The 20679-nt window shown below is 38.0% G+C and overlaps 3 protein-coding genes across 3 annotated transcripts; 1 reads left to right on the top strand and 2 right to left on the bottom strand.

The window, feature by feature from the left end:
• Positions 1 to 307: 307 nt before the first annotated feature.
• On the bottom strand, positions 308 to 8084 carry LOC140770216 (CRM-domain containing factor CFM3, chloroplastic/mitochondrial). Its single transcript, XM_073111281.1, has 10 exons — positions 7248 to 8084; positions 6136 to 6628; positions 5917 to 6047; positions 4466 to 4810; positions 4008 to 4164; positions 3643 to 3935; positions 3442 to 3501; positions 2285 to 2359; positions 1994 to 2184; positions 308 to 623 (listed from the first exon to the last, which is right to left on the bottom strand). The coding sequence occupies exons 1-9, from the start codon at positions 8058 to 8060 to the stop codon at positions 2116 to 2118; spliced, it is 2436 nt and encodes an 811-aa protein (XP_072967382.1). The 5' UTR covers positions 8061 to 8084; the 3' UTR covers positions 308 to 623; positions 1994 to 2115.
• A 2078-nt stretch (positions 8085 to 10162) lies between these two features.
• LOC140771111 (LOB domain-containing protein 40-like) lies at positions 10163 to 10934 on the top strand. The gene is made up of 2 exons (XM_073112512.1): positions 10163 to 10408; positions 10507 to 10934. The coding sequence occupies exons 1-2, from the start codon at positions 10219 to 10221 to the stop codon at positions 10836 to 10838; spliced, it is 522 nt and encodes a 173-aa protein (XP_072968613.1). The 5' UTR covers positions 10163 to 10218; the 3' UTR covers positions 10839 to 10934.
• A 4288-nt stretch (positions 10935 to 15222) lies between these two features.
• LOC140770913 (ATP-dependent Clp protease proteolytic subunit 3, chloroplastic) lies at positions 15223 to 20515 on the bottom strand. Its single transcript, XM_073112241.1, has 5 exons — positions 20154 to 20515; positions 19098 to 19212; positions 18058 to 18233; positions 15985 to 16080; positions 15223 to 15895 (listed from the first exon to the last, which is right to left on the bottom strand). The coding sequence occupies exons 1-5, from the start codon at positions 20460 to 20462 to the stop codon at positions 15602 to 15604; spliced, it is 990 nt and encodes a 329-aa protein (XP_072968342.1). The 5' UTR covers positions 20463 to 20515; the 3' UTR covers positions 15223 to 15601.
• Between the last annotated feature and the right edge of the window lie 164 nt (positions 20516 to 20679).

Genomic DNA, 20679 nt, shown 5'->3' with positions numbered 1-20679 from the left:
TTGCAGTGCAAATATGGTAGTCGCATATAATAATTTTAATTATTTGAGCTCTTGTTTCCATTTGACTATACAATATAGCTCTTGTTTCCTTTTCCTACTCTTGGGATGGCTCAGAATTAGGATAAGATCATCCAGACTTAGCCAAAAGGATGAAATATCCCGTGAAGTTATTAGTCACGTATTCTAATTGTAGTTCATATGAATTGAGTAACTAAATAACATTACATTGTTATTATCTTGAATATAAATTATATCATCTTGCATTTTATAATAAAACTTAAAAAGAAATTTCTGCAAATAACCCGCATAACAGAGAGGGACATCTTTATGACAATTAAATAAACAACTGAAGAAAATTGGTGCTTCCGGTTCCTTTCTGACTAAGATACAGCATAACAGACAGGGAGGGTAATCTAAAAATGCAAGTAATTACATCTCATTCTGATCATTGATATAAAGATGGCAGCTAGTTTGAATTAATCCCCCGAGATGGGCAGCATACAGAGAAGGATGAAAATTGCAGGCAAGAGCGAGAACCTTCAGACAATGAACTAGCTTGTGGGAATAGAAATCAGCACCAGAAAAATCGAGTTCCCATGTTAGCGAACAAAACATTGATTAACCTGTGCATTAAGAAAAGGTAACCAGTGTTATTTTTAAAATCAAATTATTTAATTATGATATAAGGTTTTCATCATTTCTCTAGAAATGAAAATAAATAAAAAGAAATTGAGAAGGAACAACTGAGAAATACACCAGATGCATGCCGTACTTGCACAGCAGTAGAAAATGGCACATTAATAGAGAACCCTTTTATTGTAAGCATTCTAAAACAACATATCGAACCAGGGTTTTCGCATAAAATGTGTTCAAATGAAACCAACGAAAATGTAATCTAACTCATGTCTTCAAACAGCCAGTTCTAGCCTGGATAGAGGAAGATTACTTTACTAGCTTGACAGCTAGCATAAAACTTGTCAAGAAATCTATGAGAAGACTTCCATATTAAATTTTCCTTACATCAATTGAATGAGGGAAGGAAACAATTCGTATATTCGACCCTAAACATTTTGGAACTAAAGGCTTCTTTCTTGTTGTTGCTTGGCCTACCTTTGCCTCCATGCAGCTCACATGGTTAGCTGCATCAGCTCAAAGTAAATTTTGTTAGTCTTTACTACCATCCTTTATTATTTCTTTTATGTATAGAATGGAAACAACACAGACGAACCTGATCTACTATAGCTGCACTTTCCAATGTGAAATGGACAAAAAGACTCTTATGAAAACTTTGGTGCATTAGGAGATGATTATGCATCAAAGTTTCTCTTCGCCAGAAGGCCTCCAACAAAAGGTTTCTAATCATCTTCTATTGATACAATCGTGTTACATTTCCAGTAAAGATCTTCTATGCAATACAAATGTGTTATATTTCCAGTTTTCAGCTCTACTTCAAGAGCAATCAGTCAGTCGTAACCTAAGCTTTGGAAAGCATTGTTGTAATTATGAGGGAAGTCTGATCTTTTTGCTTGAATCCTATAGGCAACTAAAATAAGCCTCACTAAAAAGTTCTTCCCCATCTGCAGATCACCTGAGGCAACATAGTAATCTGAGACAGCTCCAAGGATGAATTCACGAACATCAACCAGCTATTTAGCTAAAATCAACCTTCCAGATATTGGTGCCTAGTTACTGATGACTTCTAAAGTAACAACTTCCATCCCAGTTATCTTTCTTCTAAAATCTTCGAAGAATCCAGAAAAGAAATCAGTTTGGATGAGGCAATCCTAGATTACAAGTTCACAGAAAACCAACTACTAGGAATGATTCAGATATATGCAATAAATTGAAATAATAAGTGATATCATTATCCTGGTCTGAACATTCATAAATGAAAAATAAATGTGGAAATGAACATGCTTCCATGTTTATCAGACTTTGTGCAAGACTAGTTTCAAGTAGAACAGAAAAGAAAAAGGGGAACAAGTCGTAGTACCTTTGCGTTGGGTGAAGAATGCATCCTCTTTTGGATACTCGCCAATGATGCCCAGCTATTCATATCATTTTCTAGGAAGGCTTTACAAAAATTCTGAATATGCATCACCATTGTAGTCATAGCTACCACTCATCATCATCAGTATCGGCATCAACATCATCATCAGAATCATCATTGTCTTCAACATCATCCTTCAACCCAGAAAAAGCCTCGTCATCTCCAATCCAAATGTATATGTAAAAACAATTTAAATTATTGAAACACATGCAAAGGTCACACAAGAATGATTACCTGACTGCCTGAGGTAGATGTACTGAGTGAGTTCTCTTGTGAAAACTTTGTCCCTCCATCCTCTCCTGAGATACCCTGTGGTTGGTTCAAGATATCATTCGAGCAATTAGTCACTTAGAGCCAGAAAAGAATATAACAGAATTGTGGATTAAGAGTGATAAATTTTAAAACAAAAGATGAGAACTCTTGGATAACATGCTCCCAGCTTGTGCAAAGGATAATGCAGCAATGTGGGAAATGCTACCAGTAACTCCTAAACCATGAAGAATAATAACAGCTGTATGAATCTAAAAGCAACTCAACAGGACACCACACTACCGCAGCAGGGGGTTGACCTTCAAAGGAAGTTCAGGGCATCACTCAAACCCATAAGCAGTAAGCCCATCCACTACCATCAATTTATAGAAATCTGTCTTTATCTTTATATTTTACATCCAGATAAAATCAGTCTATGAAAGGAGATTAAATCTACACTGGCCTAAAGAAACTCAGACAGCTCCTGCTCGTCAACAAGGAAATTAAGCTAGGAGCGCACACATTGGTTGTCATTAATCTGGCAAGCCAAATGAAAAAGGAAGGTCAAGTTAAATTGGATATAGTAAATATTCAGTTCAATGTAGTTGAAATTGAAACATTGACTATTACAAAACTATCATATAATTGGCATACTACATCCATGTCTAATGATCTAACTCCAAAACAAAATTCTGGGATATACATTGCCGCTGTCTTCGTCTCAACTTTATTGCCCTTTCCCTGTTTGATTGTCTGTCCTACATTGTAACATAATAACTCTATTAGTATCCTACTTGCTACCTTTTAAGTAATTATGAGTGTTAGTTGGACCCATCTATCTTTAATTACTGTAAAGCCCAATAATGGTCACAAGAACTAATATCTAGTCAAGTATGTTGCATGTTCCATCAGAACATTCAGTTCGAGTAAAATTTCAACTACTGAACAAATAAAATCAAAATAAAGATTCAGTAACAAACAGGCATAAATGATGGAAGAATTAGAGTTACAGACTGTAACATAGCTGAAAGCGAAAAACTTATGATATATGTCAGAACCAATCAGAAACCGGTCCATCAACCAAATAGACAGAGAATGCCATCAAATTTCCTACTGTTGTAACATACAATTTGGATACTTACCAAATCAAGTTCCATCTGTCCTATTTTTCTTTCCAGTTCCATTATGTGCTGACTAAGGGCCTGCATAAGTCATCAAAGTTTAAATTACAGCTAAGAATATAGGAACTATTAGTTATAAATTATAAGGATCTTCGGAAGAAATTGTTCCTAGGATACGTGATCCAAGCACAAGTACCATAGGAGTAATATTGGAATACCAACCTCATGGCGTTGCATTGCAACTGCACGTTTTAATGCCTTAGCCTTCGTTAGAAGATTTCTGGGCCTCATGTTGATGGGTCTCTTGTAATTTTTTCCACGGTAATAAATAAGTGCAAAACCTTTGGGAACTCTTTCGATTGCAACTAATATCCCGCCGCTCTCATATTCCAATAACCGTGCTGTGTCCTCAACAAATGAGAGTGTCTTCTGCTTTGAGATGAGTTTCACCAGTTCTCTATGTTTCCAATGCAAGTGCATGTTCTCAATGACACCGTCAAAAACACCACGAATCCCTAAAACCAAATTGAGATAAATAATTAGCCTATAGGATGGAAATCTTTCTGTAAAATGCAATAGATACTTACCAAGAGGCAAATATGCTTTCATTCGCAAACCAATCCTCCGGAAAACAGAACGCTCCTCATCAGTTATCATTTCTTGGTCATCAGATGGATTGACAGGCACCATGGATGCTTCAATTTTAGAAAGCAATCTCTCTGCTCTCATTTTTTTTGCCTGGGCCTGCAAAATATAGAGGCAAGCAAGCAACATGAGTAAATAACAAATGCATCTTAGCGGGAGAACAATATCATATCACAGTGAAAGTTGAGAGAAAAAGAAACAAAAACAATAGCTGAAAGCCTGAAACAACATAAACAGAGTAAAGTACCTAGGACAGGGTAGGACTGGAAAATGGAACAACTGAAATTTATAAGGATTTTTGAAATCTTATCTCCACAAAAAAATAAAAGTTCCTTTCTGAGTTGTGCCACATTCTGCTAGGAAATACTAGTTAACCAGGCATAAAGGATAAGTGGCTTACAATTGAAAATTTATGTTCAATTTTCTTGAATAATTTGGCCTTTTCAGATCTGGAAGCTTCTTCTTTCATTTTTTCTTGCTCTTCCTTGGTTATATTTCTTCCCCATCGCGCCTGAGCCTCCTGAAATTCAGCTAAAGTGCCTGCAAGGGCATGCCCATTGAACTTTTTTGCAGAAGATTCCTCAACTGTGATGTTTCTTGTTTTCTCTTCTATATTCTGAATATCGTCAGTTAATTCCTGCCTTTCAGCCAGAGCAACAGCCACAGATGTTGGAAGGAAGTCTTTCCCACGATAAATAACAATGTAATATTTGTTTCGGAGAAGCAATATTCCTCCTGTGAGGTTCTGAATAAAGTAAACCAATTTAATGACAATCTGCCTTGAAACGTGGATTCAGAAATTTTACTGACAATTTGGCTTTCCAATTCTTTTCAGTAAAATAACTTGCACAATATAATGCAGAAACAAGTATACAATAAAGCTAAATAAAGATAATTTCAGCCATGGAGTATGAGTTGCCATGCCAGCCTTGGATCTGGCGTGGACAGCGAGTATATGTCGACAAAGTATCCAGATGGTACAGGAGGCACATCCATGATATTCCCCGTATCAATTGATAGAGTAATTTTTAACTGTTGAGTGGTATATGAGCTCAGGTATTACTAATAAATTTCTAAAGTCAAAAGCAAATGAAATTAAGTTTGGTGAGAAGTAAAATGCCCAAACAGGTGAAATTTGGTAAGTCAAGTGTGGACATGTATAGTTTATTATTCCTAATGTCATTTTCTAATGCTACATATATTTGTGATTAGCTTCTCATACTAATCATCTTCTAATGCCACATCTATTTGTGATTAGCTTCTCATATTAATCGTCTTCTAATGCCACATCTGTTTGTGGTTGGCTTCTCATACTCATCATCTTCTAATGCTACATCTGTTTGTGATTAGATTCTCATAGTTGTTATCCTCTAATGTTATATATGTGTGTGCAAGCATATGTTCCTTCCTCAATCTTTAAGCAGCTACCAATGCACTTCGCACTCAGTAGCAAGAGAACCTTGATATGTTTGTTCGTAGAAGGTCGATTTACCTAATCTCAAGCCAAATAAAATATCTGACAAATTTACATGATACAGTAGATACAGTTTGAAAAAAAACCCAACCAACTCCAGAAATCTGACAGCTTGACTTAGTACAAGCTGTAAAGGAATGATCCTTTGGTAAGAAAAAGTTATGTAGAAACAAAGCTATTTTTGTTAAGTCCAAACGTAAGGTAATACTTGTGAAAAGAAAACAATTAATTCTGAAATAGCTTATTGTAATTTTTAACTGAAGAATAATTTTGTTTCCGTACATCCGCTAAATGATGCTAACCAACAGACCGAATTTCAATAGAGCATTGTAGCATATCAAAGGTCAGGAAATACTGAAGAAATCAGAAATGCAAACCTTAAGTTCTTCAGCCATCAGCTTATTATTTGTATTCTGAATCCCACGTTTGACAGCTATTTTCACTACTAAACTCTTTTCCCAAAGCTTAAGAATAGCAGCTGCCAAGCCTTGATGGTGTCTGTTTCTTCCTTCACACCAAAAAGGAACTGTCTTAGTAAAGCAGGAGCTAAAAAGGAGAAGAATGATATGTCAGTTGAATAAAAAATAAAGCAGTACCGAGAGCAAAATGAGAAGGAAGAGCTCTTGCCAACTTTCGCAAATTAGTCATCTCTGCATTAGTAAGCCTTGGTCGCATTCCAGTAGGAAGAACTCTAAATGGTGTTTTATAGCCAGGAATAGTTTGGGGCAGCAAGTCAGCATCTACGGGTAAAATACCAGTTCCCCACCAATCAACGAAACGAGGACCCAACTCATCAAGCATCCTATTATATTCAACTTCTTCCTCTGTCATGCTTTCAGCAGACTCAAGGCTCAATTTAGATACCTTGGCCTTTTCAGCAGTTGACACCGTCACCTGATTATCATCTTCATCCATCTTAGCTGCACCTGAGACATCTGGAATAAATAAGGTATCACCTTCATGTGATATATTTCTGGAAGTGGATTTGACTTCTAAAGATTGAGATCTGGAAGGGCGTTTGTAATTAGTCCCTCGATAAACTACCATAACACTTCCTGATCTCCATATAACCAATCCTCCAGTCCGACGCTGATCAGCAAAGAAAGTACCTAGTAAGCAATCTCATACATATATACATATATACATACATACACACATTCATATATATATGATTATAAGTTCAATGCTTTATATAGATAAATGGATAAACATATACAGATATATTAGAGAGTGAGAGTGAGTTGAATTAGAGGCAGCTCAAAGTTTCAGAAATTGTACAGAAATGCAAAGGCTCATGGACAAACATATAATGACGTTGTTGGTATTAGAAAAGTTTCAACATCTTTTTATGTCTAAAGAATATACCTCGACAACACTTGCAAAATGTGACTCACTTCAATTAGGACATGCTTGTACATAACGCAGTAATATTTCAAGATAAAAAATTAAAAAAAAAAGAAATCATCGCATTACTTCATTTCCACCAGTGATAAGGAGAACTGCACACAAAACCTCTTGCCAACACAAAACCTCTTGCCAACGCTATTTGTCTTTTTGAATACTAACTATTAAGGCTACATCTTCAATATGGCATTCAATTTCTAGTTATTTCAAGTTAAATTTCAACTGCATTCCGATTACTAAGTCTTCAATTGGCAACTTTAGTAAATTTAACGCGAGAATCGAATGAAAATAGATCATTGCCAACCTCGACAAGCTCATGTGCGGTCTTCATATCATGGGCGAGGTCCTCGTGAAACTTGAGCCGCACGAGTTCCGACTTCCTCCAAACGTCATGTATCTTCTCTGCCAATGCCTGCGTGACCCCGGCCTTAGCCACTGTAATCCTCTCCCTCAGCGTCATCCCTAGCCGCCGCAACCTCCTCAACTCCTCGTCCTCAATCGTCAGCTCCGCCAAAGTCGGCGCCTTTAACCGCCTCCTCTTTAACTCCTTTCCCTCCTCCCCACCCCGCGCCATTTCTTCCCTCTCCCAGGGAAGTACCGTCGGATCAAAATTCGACGGTAGCTGGTCGGGGCGGTTCCAGCTGCGTTCCAGCAATTCCCCGAGCTTCTCGTTTCCACCCAACGGCAACTCCTCCTCTGCCTCATCTTCCTCGTCGAGGCCGAGATTGCGGAGGCGGTGGACGATCCTCTCGATGGATCCGGCGGCGGAGGGAGAACTCTTCTCCGGAGGCGGCGGCGGCGGAGGGTCGGGAGGAGACCACTTCTGGAGCCAGGGAGAAGAAGGGGAACGAGAGCCGCGAGGGGGAGGGGGAATTCTTGGGTCAGATTTAGTGTTTCTGTCAGTGATGCGGACGGAGGAAGACGAGGACGAGGAAGAAGAGGAGGCGGAGGAGGAGAAAAGGAGGCCTAAGCGGAATCGGAGAATGGAGAGAGAAGGGCGGGGGCAGAGCGAGAGGTGGTGGTGGTGGTGGAAAGGGAGCTCGGAGAGCTTGGCGGTAGTGAACGCCATATGCTTGAGGTTTTGCCGACGAGAAGCTATGCGGATAAGGTGTGCCATCACACGGGGCTCGGTGTGTGTGATATTTTCTTACACGCGATTGTCTACATTTCTGGTTGCAGGTATCTCATGCAACTAGGATACATGGCATTCTTCGAAGCCCATGGGCTATAGACTTGAAAATGGGCCCAAAAATCCTTTGGGTAACATTAAAAACTTCAGTATTTCTTTTCTTTTTTTTTTTAACTATGAAAGAAAGAGGATATTTCAATACAAATTAGAATATAGTGAAAAAAATTATAATCAAACATATATATATATATAATAAATCTTAAAAGGAATCTATAGTAATAGATATATGAAAAGGAGAGGTTTTCGAAATTGAGCTTCAAATTTATTATCACTCCTTCTCCGCGCTCTTTTATTTATCAGACTATTTATTATATTTTTACAAGTACATTAAACGAATTACCCTAACCTTCAGATTTTTCATCAAAAAAAATAAAACCTTTAAATTTATTGTCATAAATATGTGCAAATCCTGTGCAATGATAAAAGGGTCTCCAATCCAAAGATTAGGTTAAGTTCTATAGAATAAATATCAGCTGTTCCCTATGAACTTAAGCTTAGAAGGGGGTCGATTTTAAACTTTGGCAAACAACTTGTCCCTGTTGCTCGGATTAGGATTCAGTTGGCTCTTAATTTGATGCATGCAAGCTGGCCAAGTTGCATAATAAAAATTGAAAAAAAAAATGTGTCCTTCCATGGAAATAATTTAACCCATAAAACTTTGTACATCTATTTTATTTGCAAATTGGATACCACCATCTTCTTTTATGGCATTTCTTTTTCGTGGCAGCCTTTTTTAAATCCTTTGGATTGTACAAAGTAGTGAATGGCCTCCTGGAAAATAGTAATCTAACTTGTTGCTTTAGTTAATAATTTAATTTTAGATTTTTTTATGGCCTCTATCTTGGAAATTAATCATCAAAGTGGTACTACATGATTCCAAAATGTAACCTTAATCTCTCGTTTTGACTAACCATGTAGGGTTAAACTATTGGAGAGTATTGATATTAAATGGGCTATATTTATTTGTTTATATATCGCTAATCATCTAGGAAATCTAGAGAGTTATTTCTTCAAGTCAATGCACTTGATAGCATGTGATTAAATGTGAAGTCATGGTGAAGTTAAAGTTGAGAAATATTGAGAATCCCATGCACTTGTATGAAATTCTTATAGGTCTGTTTAAATTAAATACACTTGGCATCTAATTTTAACTCCAAACTATATATTATCTCATATGCATATGTATGCATTTCTTAATTAATCTAATATTCTTTCATGTGTACAATGAATTCGCCCAATAGTGAAGGGTTAGAGAAGACAACAATCATATATTTTTTTTAGATGGTTTTTAAGTCTATTTCTTTCTCCAAGTTGATGGAATAACCCAAGTGGGTGTAGGTGGGAAGTCCCCACAGTTTTTCCACATGTAATTAATTGTTCATGTAGAAATTTTGTTTAGGAGGCCAATTTCTCTAATTGTACTTGTGACACTATTAGTTGCTACAGTAATCTAATTAAAAGTATGATACGTACGTATCAAAAGGGAATATAACCTATCTAACAAAGTTTAGATTTCCTATTAGAATTTTAGATTTAAGGGGGGCAATCAGTATATATATATATATATAGTCTCTCTCTATGATTAGAATATATATATAGTATGTTAGACAACGAAGAAAAAAGACGGGGGTTGCATGCAAAGTTGAAGACATTAATTTACGTACGTGAATGCTCTCCTCCTTTACTTCTCTATTTCCTTCTTTCCAGAATCCATCGTTCTCACTTCACAAGCTTGATAGGTATACGCACGTGGATGCCACGCACCTACACTGCCTCTGTTCATAGTACTTCTCTTTATGAATAATTCTTCAATAAAATAAAACGTGCTCTGAGATTAATGTTTATAGATAGATAGATATATAGTTATATATATGTATATAGTATTCCATTCATAACCTGCAAGTTGGGGTAGCTTAATGACAAAATAACCCACAAACCTAACACTATTCCATCTTCCAACAACTTAATTATTTTACGTTATATACTCTCCATTCCTCTCTCTCTCTCTCTCTCTCTCTCTCTCTCTCTCTCTCTCTGTGCCGACTTTAAAAGATTCCAAAATTTAGAGGAAAAGGAGAAGGAGAAGATGAGGATGAGCTGCAATGGATGTCGAGTACTTCGGAAGGGATGCAGCGACGACTGCAGTATACGACCGTGCCTGCAGTGGATCAAGAACCCGGAGGCCCAAGCCAACGCCACCGTCTTCCTCGCCAAGTTCTACGGCCGCGCCGGCCTCGTCAACCTCATCGACGCCGGGCCCCAAAACCTCCGACCCGGTTAGTTCGTTTGTGTTTTTTTCCTAAGTGGCCTGGAATGGGATCAAGTTTGAATTGAGCCATGTTTTATTTATTATCATTATTATTATTATTTGCAGCGGTATTTCGATCGCTGCTCTACGAAGCGTGCGGCCGAGTGGTGAATCCGATCTACGGCGCGGTGGGTCTACTCTGGTCGGGGAAGTGGGACGCGTGCCAGGCCGCCGTCCAGGCTGTTCTTCGAGGCGAGGCGCTCGTGCCCGTCGCGTGCGACATCCGCCACGACGCCGACAAGGTGCCCAAGAGCCGAGCCACGGCCCGGTCTAAGCGGCGGCCGGAGGCGGCATCTCACTTGAGCGAGGAGGAGGAGGAAGAGGAGGAGGTGGTGGGATTGGACCTGACCCTCGGATTCGAGTATAATTATTTGAAACCGGCGAGAGGAGATCAATAGGAAGATCCTAAACGAGCTAGTTTGTTGTAGAGGTTGCATGTTTTATGGATTTTAGCAACTTTAATCCATCTCATAATATATATAATAAATCCCTGCGTTGATGTTCTCTTTCTTTTTCTTTTCAGGGGTTTCCTAATTAACTTGATCTTATGAATGCCTGTGTTTTTATCCTAACTAGATAGAAGATCATGAATTCATAGATACTAGACAAAGAATCCCAATTCTTGAGAGTAAAATAGAAATATTCTACGAAAATGTTCAAACACACAAATTAAAATTAAATGTGATGCATCTTTTGGTTTCTTTGCGTCATAATGATAAGCACTAAACATTTCGTTGACCAACAGAAAATGAGATTTTAGAAAGACCATTCTTAAAATGGCTTTCAATATGTTTGTAGAAAATTCATCTCAAGTTGGCATCATCATATATATAATTCTTAACGACTTGTTTTCTTCTACATTATATAATATAATTGACAAAAGTTAGTCACACCAGGAAAGCTTTAATATATAAATATATATATATAATTGTTGCTTCTTAAACTTTAATAATCTCTATTATTCCCCTTCCTCTTTCTCTCTCTCTATTAACAAAAGTTTATGTTTCTTTTAGGTTAATCATGAGATCATCCAAGATTCTCTAACACCTATTTGTTCCAAAAGTTGTTTAACTAAAGTGATTAAATAAGTCGGCGTGTGGTCTTCACAATGTTCTTCCCACATGTGGTAGCCTCAGAAGAAGACTTGGATCCAACCAAAACCGTACAATATTGCATCCCTCGTTTAAGGAACAACTTGCGGATATAGTAACCTTGGAACATTGAATAAGGTCATAGGAGTTTGATGTGCAAAATTTAAATTATTGTCCTATGGTCTTAAAGTAGGCCTTACTAAATTCATAGTTAGAGTAGAAGGAATCATGATGAAGGTTTAATTAATCCCCACTCCTCATTTTCCTCATCAAATTGATTTCACCTACTTGCTCTAGAACGTTCTGAAACAACACTTTGTTAATCTTTACAATAGTATTTACTATAGTTTCTTTCATCAGCTAATCTACTCCCAATCAACCCATCCATATATTTCACACTACCCTTACTTTAGTTTTCTCAACAGAATTGGGCATTTAATGGTCTACTAAGTTAAACTAATGTTGTTGGGATTTGAATTCTATAACACTCAGTGTATTATAATTTATAAACCCTTTTAATTATTTGAGCACTATCTCATTAGCCTTTGACACTACCTGTACATGAGAGGAATAAATTTAATTATTTGAGTAAAGATGTAAGATGTCTTATGATATTTTGTTAACCTATATATATATATTTAAAAAATACCTATTGTGGTTTAGCCAAATTATAAGAAATCTTCGCATGCTTTCAACTTAAGCATTTAAGTCTTTTGTGATTTGAGATACAATGCAATTGTTACTTTTTTAATCATATTTGATGATACTAATCATTAATCAAGTTTTTCCACTATAATATTATATTTATATTACATAAGCACCTTTCCCACCAAAAGGAAGATATTGTTCACTTGTGGCTTATTATGTAGAAAAACAAAATATTACTTCACCTTCTTGTTAAAGATAGACTAATAGTTGCATTTTAGTCTATATCACTGAGTGGTGGAGATTTAAAAACTTAAATCAAAAGTATATAAAAGTTTCATATAATTGGGCTAAACTATAATAGGGTAAAGTGTAACTTTCTCATTAAACTTATAGTCATATGATCGGTTTGAGTATGTCGTTAAATGTGTGACAATACACTGGTTATGCGTTGAACTCTAATCATGCAGGAAAGAAAATAAATAAAACGGTCAACTTGGTGCCATCAATGATGTGCCCAAATAAAATCACATGGGTTTTGCCTGCATCTAAGACCAATTTGTAGATGTAATTTAATTGAAGTTAAATGAACCCTGCTTCAAACAAATTTTGAGCCCATGACTAATGAACAAACGAAGGCAGCCCTAACAGCTTCCTTTGCTAGGGTCTGAGAATTTTTTGGTCCTTCGATTACGTGGGTCGAATCAATCAAGTTAGCTAATTAGTTAAATTTACTTATTATTTTAAATTTTAAATAAAATAAATGGAAGTGTAATATAATGAAAGCCCGTCGGAGATTAATTCGATTGACCTACGTGGCAATTCAAAGCCCGTCGGAGTAAAATAATTTCTAACGGAGTAATGCCCTGAGACAAAAAGGTCAACGAGATTCCAATCCAAACCGCTAGCCGACAAATCTCCCGCATCATCCTCCGTGTCATCACCTGACCTCTGACTCAATGCCGCATAGATAAGTCTATGCGGAAACGAGCCAAAATTGAACGCCAGCCGATACCCTTCGCAGAGGGGATGTATGCGGAAGCTCGTACGCGGGTTCCGCTGCTCATCTGATCCTAAAATTAGTGTACGAACGAGACAGTACTCGCAGTTGCAGAGGGGAGTGAATTCTATGCGGACGCTTTGCTACGGATAGATATCCATGTAAGGCCTCAAGATACGATAATACGGAGGAGCAGCAGCAGCAGCAGCAAGGGAGTCAATCTTCCCTTCAACCATTTTAGATCCTACTTTTAGTACTTCTTAAATTTCTATTAAAAAAAAAAGTAAAAAGAAAATTAAAAGGGAAAAAGATCTTGAAAAAAGATACAAGAACAAAAAAAAGTCTCTCTTTTTTTCATAAATTAAGCAAGACAATGTATGACAAGAATCTCCCGTTTATGATTACAAACATGCCCAACAAAAAAAGAAGAAGCCAAAAGCATATAAGTCTATTTATATATATATAGATATATAGATAGATATATGATGGGAGATTCTACCAATACAAAGCCTTCTATAGTTGCTCGTCTCTTTTGCTCTTCATGCATGCGTGCATGTAAGGAGAAAGGAGATCTTATGTGAAAGTTCCACAGTGGTGGTACTACCTGTTGTGGAGCGGATCCGGGCAGCTCGGCACCTGCCGCTTGCTCTCGTCGAGGCCTTTCGCCGCCGCAGCCGGAGAGGGATCGAGAGGGGCAGGCCTTCTTCCTATGGCCGGGAACGCCTCAATTTTACCCCTGGAGCTGGTGGAAATTATCCGAATTGCCACCACGCTGTGGTCGTCGTCGACGCAGACCCATGCGAGGACGAGGAAAGCGAGGCAAATGGCTCCTCTCCTCCACCGCCTCCTCCCATCCGCCGACATCGCTGGAGATATGACCTCAGCGTGACGCTATCTCGCCCCACCACATCGATCCCTTCGAGAGTGAGAGTTAAGAGTGAGAGTGAGAGTGAGAGTAGAGGGACTAGTAGCAGTATGGCGAAGGCCTAGTTTAAGAGAAGTGGTGTATAGTATCTCACCCATAGTTAATCCATAAAATTACGGGAAATGCCACTCGGCGTACTTGAGACAAACAGTACTGTGCCGTTAATGGCGGGGCCTGTTCGTAAATTTGAATTCGCAAGGGGACCGATTTAAATTATGCTGTCGGATTAAAAGAGGTGCATGCGAAACGAACAGCTGCGCCCATTCCATTCGGCTTAAATACTGGGCCCCAGTTTTCAGGGAGAGAGAGAGAGAGAGCAATGATAAAGTTTGGGTCCCATTGGAAAGATCTCTGAAAAATATAGTCATTGGTTAAAAACTGCAATCGATTTTTATACAAAATACCCCAAAAGTTACCGCTTTGGTTGCTTTAGACTTTCTACTACTAATCATATGCAAATTAGTGTCATAACGATTACCGAGCTGGCTGCTATATATCGCATTTCTTTCAGTCGATTGAGAGAGAGAGAGAGAGAGAGCCCTTTTGGCTTTTGGGGGGTCTTTTCTTGTCTGCTGAAGAAGACGAGAACGTTGTAAAGCGTATCGCTCGCTGTGTACTTGGCAAACCCAAAGCAAAAGGTTGGCGTTTTGCTTCGCCTTTGGCTGCTTCTGCTCGTCTCCTTCGTCTCTCCCTCCCCCTCTTCGCTCCCAGCTTTGTCTTCCCCACTTGGGATGTAACACCCAATTCATCACTCCCCAGAAAGTGGTCGTCTGAATCTCGCTGACTTCTAAACCGGCACTGTGCTCGGCTCGACCCAGACGAGACCTGTAAAAGAATGAGTCCGGTTGTCCAGATACTTCAAGCTCTGATGCTTTGTAAGATTATCAATTGATCTAAAAACTATGATTTATATTATGAACTGAAGCAAGGATTTCTTAAACCACATGAAACGAACTGCACAAATACTCCACGGAGAATCAAAAAACCTGTTTGTTTCTCATTGCGAGGAATAAGGAACGAACGGATTTTCTACCTATTGGTATAAATCGATTGCAGAGGAGTGTTATTACATCTACCGTTACATGACAAGTTCTACGAATAACAAACACAGATCACAGGGGTAAAAACAACAACGTACCGGAGCTGTCCACATCAGTGACTACGCGTTATACTGTTGATATTTGCAACATAAAAACCTAAGAACAAATGAGATCAGATGGTCCAACCAACCCTGGACCATTTGTTCTGAGATGCAGGGATAAGCAAACTAAGAAAGTTCAGCCAAGCTACTGTTACAATGAAAATACGCTTAAGAAAGGCATATGATCTGTAGGATTCAGTATCTAGTACATGGCAAAACCATACCAAAGCTTTAATTGCCTCGGCAAAAGGCAAACTTGGTGGAGAAACTTTGTGGACACTTTACAACTAAATAATCCATATCTATAATGTGTCACCAGTTTCCTTTCAGTGCTGAAAGAATTGTCAGAGCGTCATGCTTCATGTTGCTGTTGTGGCCTCCTTAGGCTGTTCTTTGTCTTTCTCCTCATCATTTTCGGTCCCACTTTCATGCCCATTTTGGAAAAACTTCTGCTCTGAAGGCAGGTTCTGCTTGGCTTTTCTACTCCCCTCAATCTTCCACATGTCCCATACACGAGTTTTAGGAGGAGCTGTGGCATCTGCAATGGGCGCAACCAACCCAGGTTTCCCATCATCTATAACAGTGTCAATCAATCCATATTCCTTGGCTTCCCAGGGATTCATGAAGTTGTCGCGGTCTGTATCCATTTCAATCTGTAAGCCAAATATGACATACTCAGTAAGCTCAGTTATTGAGATACAAGTAGCAGTGAAATTATCAGTAGCAAAACTATTAAGCTAACCTGTTGCTCGGGTTTTCCTGTGATTCTTGACAAAATTTTGTTCATCTTTACCCTGTGGTACATCATCTCCCTAATTTGTAATCCCATATCTGTTGTCTGCATAACAAAAGTGTATATATATATATACATACGAGTTCCGATGAAACAACTTGCTACTCAAATACAGGAAAACAACTTCGAACGCAAAAAAGCAACTCTTTAGAGTTAAACAGAACAGAATACATACTTCAACATTACACTCAAATAAGAAAGTTTTGACCAGGAAATTAAAAGATCATTACTTTCAATTATCTATTCTTCTGCTCTTCAAAGTAACAATGGCCATGTCTTTAGAGTTAAACAGAACAGAATACATACTTCAACATTACACTCAAATAAGAAAGTTTTGACTAGGAAATTAAAAGATCGTTACTTTCAATTATCTATTCTTCTGCTCTTCAAAGTAACGATGGCTATGTCGGCAGCGTACCAACACGTGGCACGAGGGGTGTCGCACAACATCTCTCCTAGTAGCTTAGCCGCTCGTCGTCGACCAGCCGACGCCACTCCCCATACACCTCATCACCGCTGTCTCGTCCTCGTCTCACCACCTCTGAGCTCGAGCCACCAATCGCTAGATTCTATTTTACCCAACCCACCATTCTTTCTTTTCTCTCCCTTTTGTAGCACGACCAACAAGTACCACGACATGTGCCGTGCCGTGCCAGCCGGTATTCGGCATAAGCCGTGCCTGCGGCACGACCATCCATGCATCAAAGTACTACTCTTCTATCATATGCAAATTACTTTTCTTAAATGAGTTCAATACTTCAATTGCCCATTTACACTTCTCCTAAAAAATACCAACTTGCAATATACAATTGTTGGAGTTACCAGGTAAGAAGCTTGGCGAGACATCCTGTAGTTGCACTAGTTTCAAGTTAAACACTTCTATATTCTCTCTGGCAACCTAAGATATTTCATGCTACTTGTCTTGTCAAGGAATTCATTTTGACAAAAACACTATATCTTTGGAGTTTAATGATACGAACTAGATCTAGAACGATCCCTTTGCAAGATGATCCTGAGATTTTCATGGATAGTAAACTCAAAAATCTCGAATCTAACGGCTTTGGAATAAAATCAATCGGAGATCTAGATGAAAAATTATAGCTAAAATAGTAAAGTAAGATCAAAACAGGGCAGAAATATGAAAAATTGAAGTTGCGAAGGTCATCAAAGAGTGGCAGCCAGCTGTGGAATGGTGGTGGTCAACTGTATGAGTGGGTGGCTTGTGAAGGTAGATGGTAGCTAAAGTTTGAAGGTGAAAATAGAGTTTCTAACTTAAATATATTCCTAGAAAAAATAGACTGCTACGATAATACAAAATAAATAAATTTAACTTAGCTTAACTCAATATTCATTTCAGGCATAAACAATTAAGGATGCACTTCATATATTTATAGAAGTTAACCTTAGCCCGACTTTCATTAGGATTTACCTTATTAGTTTTCCTAATTCAACTAGGACTTTTGCTTCAAAATAATTAAGACTCTTATCTTAAGAGTTTTCCTAACTTAATTGGACTTATCTTAGTGGCTTACATAAGCATGAATTAATTAAGAGATAAATAGACTCGACTCAACCGACTCGACTAACTTAACTCACGTAGTCGAATCGTAAAATTTAACAAGTCAGTTTAGTTTTTCGTTTGAAGGAACATCAACAATTCAACATATCATTTGTTCTCAGTCTACCTTAAGTTTGTGATTTTGTCATTCCTGCAAAAGTTCTTGCATGCATGTGTTAAGGATGTCCAGATTGTAACTAATGTATAATGCATGTCGCAATTACGATTTGTTGGACAGATCGAGATCTACAAAAAAAAAGTTGCTTTGACAAATGAATATCACTGTACATGTGAAAGCAGGTGACCTATACTCGTCATTGAAATGCAATCTCAAGCTAGAAAATGCAATAGAAAAATGATACATATGGTTTTCACAGAAGTCAAATAAGCAGAATTGCTACCAAAGTTTTACTTCTGATTTATGGCAAGAAAGGAAAGGCATTAACCAGCAATCACTAACTTACTTTTCCTCCAGCAGTTCCTAATGGTTGATGAATCATGATTCTAGCGTTTGGCATGCAAAACCTCTTTCCTTTTGTTCCAGCAGCAAGAAGAAATGCACCCATGGATGCAGCAAGACCCAAACAAACAGTAGAGACGTCAGCCTTGCATAACTTCATAGCATCATATATTCCCATTCCTGCAATTGTTGATCCATCAAAAATTTAAAAAAAATTACCATGTCCAAGTCTAGCATGTAACAGATATCCCACTTCTCAGCATGGTCTGCTAATTGGATAATGTGACAATAATCATGACAAACATTAATAAGATACGCTACACAGCCTCACGTTTCGTTTGTTCAACATATACATTTTAGGAAAATACACAGTTAAAAGAAATGCCATAATTTATCTTCATATAAAGAGGAAATGTATAACATTGGTCATTACTAGCTTCCAGGTATTATAATTTCTTGATCTGAAATATCAAACTTTCCTCAAAGTAAACTATTTGTATACATCAGCATTTTTCATGTACTGGAGATGGCAGAACACTTGACTTAAGGTCATAATAAACTGACAAAAGCAACATATATTGGTAGTTTCCCATATTCAACCTTCTGTTTCATGATATGTTCCAAACAATATCATCAGACCTTATCAGAAGTAGATAATTCTCGATGTGTTCTGATACGCATCATTAATTTGGTCTAGTATTAAACTTGATAGACTGAAAATGTGCAAAATTTCTTAAATCCACCATTGCAACATCTAATGATGCCGATGAAAAATTGTCACGTTATCATATTATTGAAGTCATCATATGTTGCATAAATTATCACAATTTCCTTTTCGTTTGTAATTAGAGTGCCCTTTCAGCTACATCTCATTCTGAATCCAAAAGGCTCTAGTTCTAGCTCTTTTTTTCCTTTTTGTATCTACTTTGGAATGGTGTGTGTTGACCAGCATGAGTATGAACAGCCATTCTTGGCAGCCATACACTTATGGACATGAATATACACACTGATTGTTTAATTAGAAATGAAGCAACAAATTCATACCAGCTGTCACTGAGCCACCAGGTGAATTTATGAACAACTTGATATCCTTCTTCTGGTCTTCAGCATCCAGAAACAAAATCTGGTTGATAACTAGATCAGCGGTCATTGTGTCCACCTACTCATCATTTGGAAAGAAGAAAAGTAAGAAGGTAAACATTTAATTAGATTAATATCAGCTGAACATACAGATATAACATGAGTTCCAGACGACTCAATTTCCTGTAACAAAATCCCTTAGTAAGAAAACAAAATTTATATAGTATTTAACCCAAAGATAGCTGAAATACCAAAGTGCTAAACAGACGCCTGATATTCTGACTTGTAAATACGTTGAATGTATCTTTGATAGAACAGTAGAAGAATTTCCAGCAGGAAGGAACAAAATTGAACAGCCAAAGCTAGACAGCACTAAATTTATTGCTTCCTCATGTCTCAATAAGTATTTTAAAGGAGTCATTTTTTGGATCACTTCACACTAAGTTTCATACCATGTCCATCTTAATCTTCGACAATTTTCAACTTTCCATATCATACCTACCTAGCAATCAACTCCATTTTCGGACTATGAACTCTCAGCTTTGCATCTCCGCATCACCCATTTCATTTAGTTCTTCTGTCTCCTCATATCTGCCTGCTAATGCTTTGCTCACTATTTGCAAATATCATTACTTAACCAGAGCTAATTCTGTAGAATCAACAAATATAAGGAAGTAGCATCCTTGTTTTCTTGAATACCAACTCGTACTACAAGTAATTTGTTCTTGAATTCTCGACACCAATCTCCTATCCAACCTCCTGCTCCTAATGCACAACTCCAAATTAAACGTTATAAAGGGGGTCAAAGTGATCAAATACTTCTAAATCGCCTCTCCATCCAAGATATGAACTCAATCTCCTCGACTATTAAAGCAAAAAAGGATCCCTCCACTAAATCGCAAAAAAATTACATCTTTCGAATACCAACCAACAAATTCACCTCATTTAATACAAAAGGAGGTAACTTATAATTCTAAACGAAATTAAAAAAACTCAAACCTATTTTTCCAAAACCCTTACCTGAGATCCCAAGAAGACTATCCTTTGCCGGAGAAGCATGTTGGTGGTATCCAGCTCCTCGAACCTCGTCAACCACGAAGACCCAACAACCGAACTCGACAGATCCCACCCATCCGAAAGCGTCCTCGTCTTCGCCGAGACTTTGATGGAGCTGTCGAAGCCTCTTCTCCTCCTGCTGAGTGGAAGCGCTTTGGCGGAAGGGAAGGGGAAGCCATGGGAGGAGAGGCGAGAGGAGGAGGTGGAGGTGGAGGTGGATAAGAAGAGCCTCGGAGAGGAAGACGAAGCCGCTAAGGTAACAATTGCTTCCATCTCTCTACTACCTCTCTCGAGAACGAAGTTGGGATTGTGGAAGTAACACAATCAGTCCTATACAAAGATCGAACCTTTTGGGCTTATATTTATCAGTTGCTGTTGGGCTTTAGTAGAATTGAGCCCAAATAATCTTGTACGGATCCCATCTTTTTTTATACTAACAAAGTTTACAATCTGTTTATTACCTACAAGTATTTATATTCGTATAGAAAAA

This window comes from Typha angustifolia, chromosome 11 (genome assembly GCF_048772165.1).
Source record: "Typha angustifolia cultivar Huaian chromosome 11, ASM4877216v1, whole genome shotgun sequence".
Classification (NCBI taxonomy): domain Eukaryota; kingdom Viridiplantae; phylum Streptophyta; class Magnoliopsida; order Poales; family Typhaceae; genus Typha; species Typha angustifolia.
Note: the sequence above shows the minus strand (reverse complement) of the source record. Positions and strands in the feature narration are given on the sequence as shown.

Bases quoted from the DNA above. Each gene is read 5' to 3' on its own strand.
- LOC140770216 (XM_073111281.1), bottom strand. From the start codon at position 8,060: ATGGCACACCTTATCCGCATAGCTTCTCGTCGGCAAAACCTCAAGCAT. The intron at 4,811-5,916 runs GTTTGCATTTCT...TACTTTATTCAG, and splicing joins TGATGGCTGAAGAACTTAAG to AACCTCACAGGAGGAATATT. The intron at 2,360-3,441 runs GTAAGTATCCAA...AACCAACCACAG, and splicing joins GACAGATGGAACTTGATTTG to GGTATCTCAGGAGAGGATGG.
- LOC140771111 (XM_073112512.1), top strand. From the start codon at position 10,219: ATGAGGATGAGCTGCAATGGATGTCGAGTACTTCGGAAGGGATGCAGC. The intron at 10,409-10,506 runs GTTAGTTCGTTT...TATTATTTGCAG, and splicing joins GCCCCAAAACCTCCGACCCG to CGGTATTTCGATCGCTGCTC.
- LOC140770913 (XM_073112241.1), bottom strand. From the start codon at position 20,462: ATGGAAGCAATTGTTACCTTAGCGGCTTCGTCTTCCTCTCCGAGGCTC. The intron at 19,213-20,153 runs GTAAGGGTTTTG...AATGATGAGTAG, and splicing joins TAGTCTTCTTGGGATCTCAG to GTGGACACAATGACCGCTGA. The intron at 18,234-19,097 runs GTATGAATTTGT...CAACAATTGCAG, and splicing joins TGGTGGCTCAGTGACAGCTG to GAATGGGAATATATGATGCT.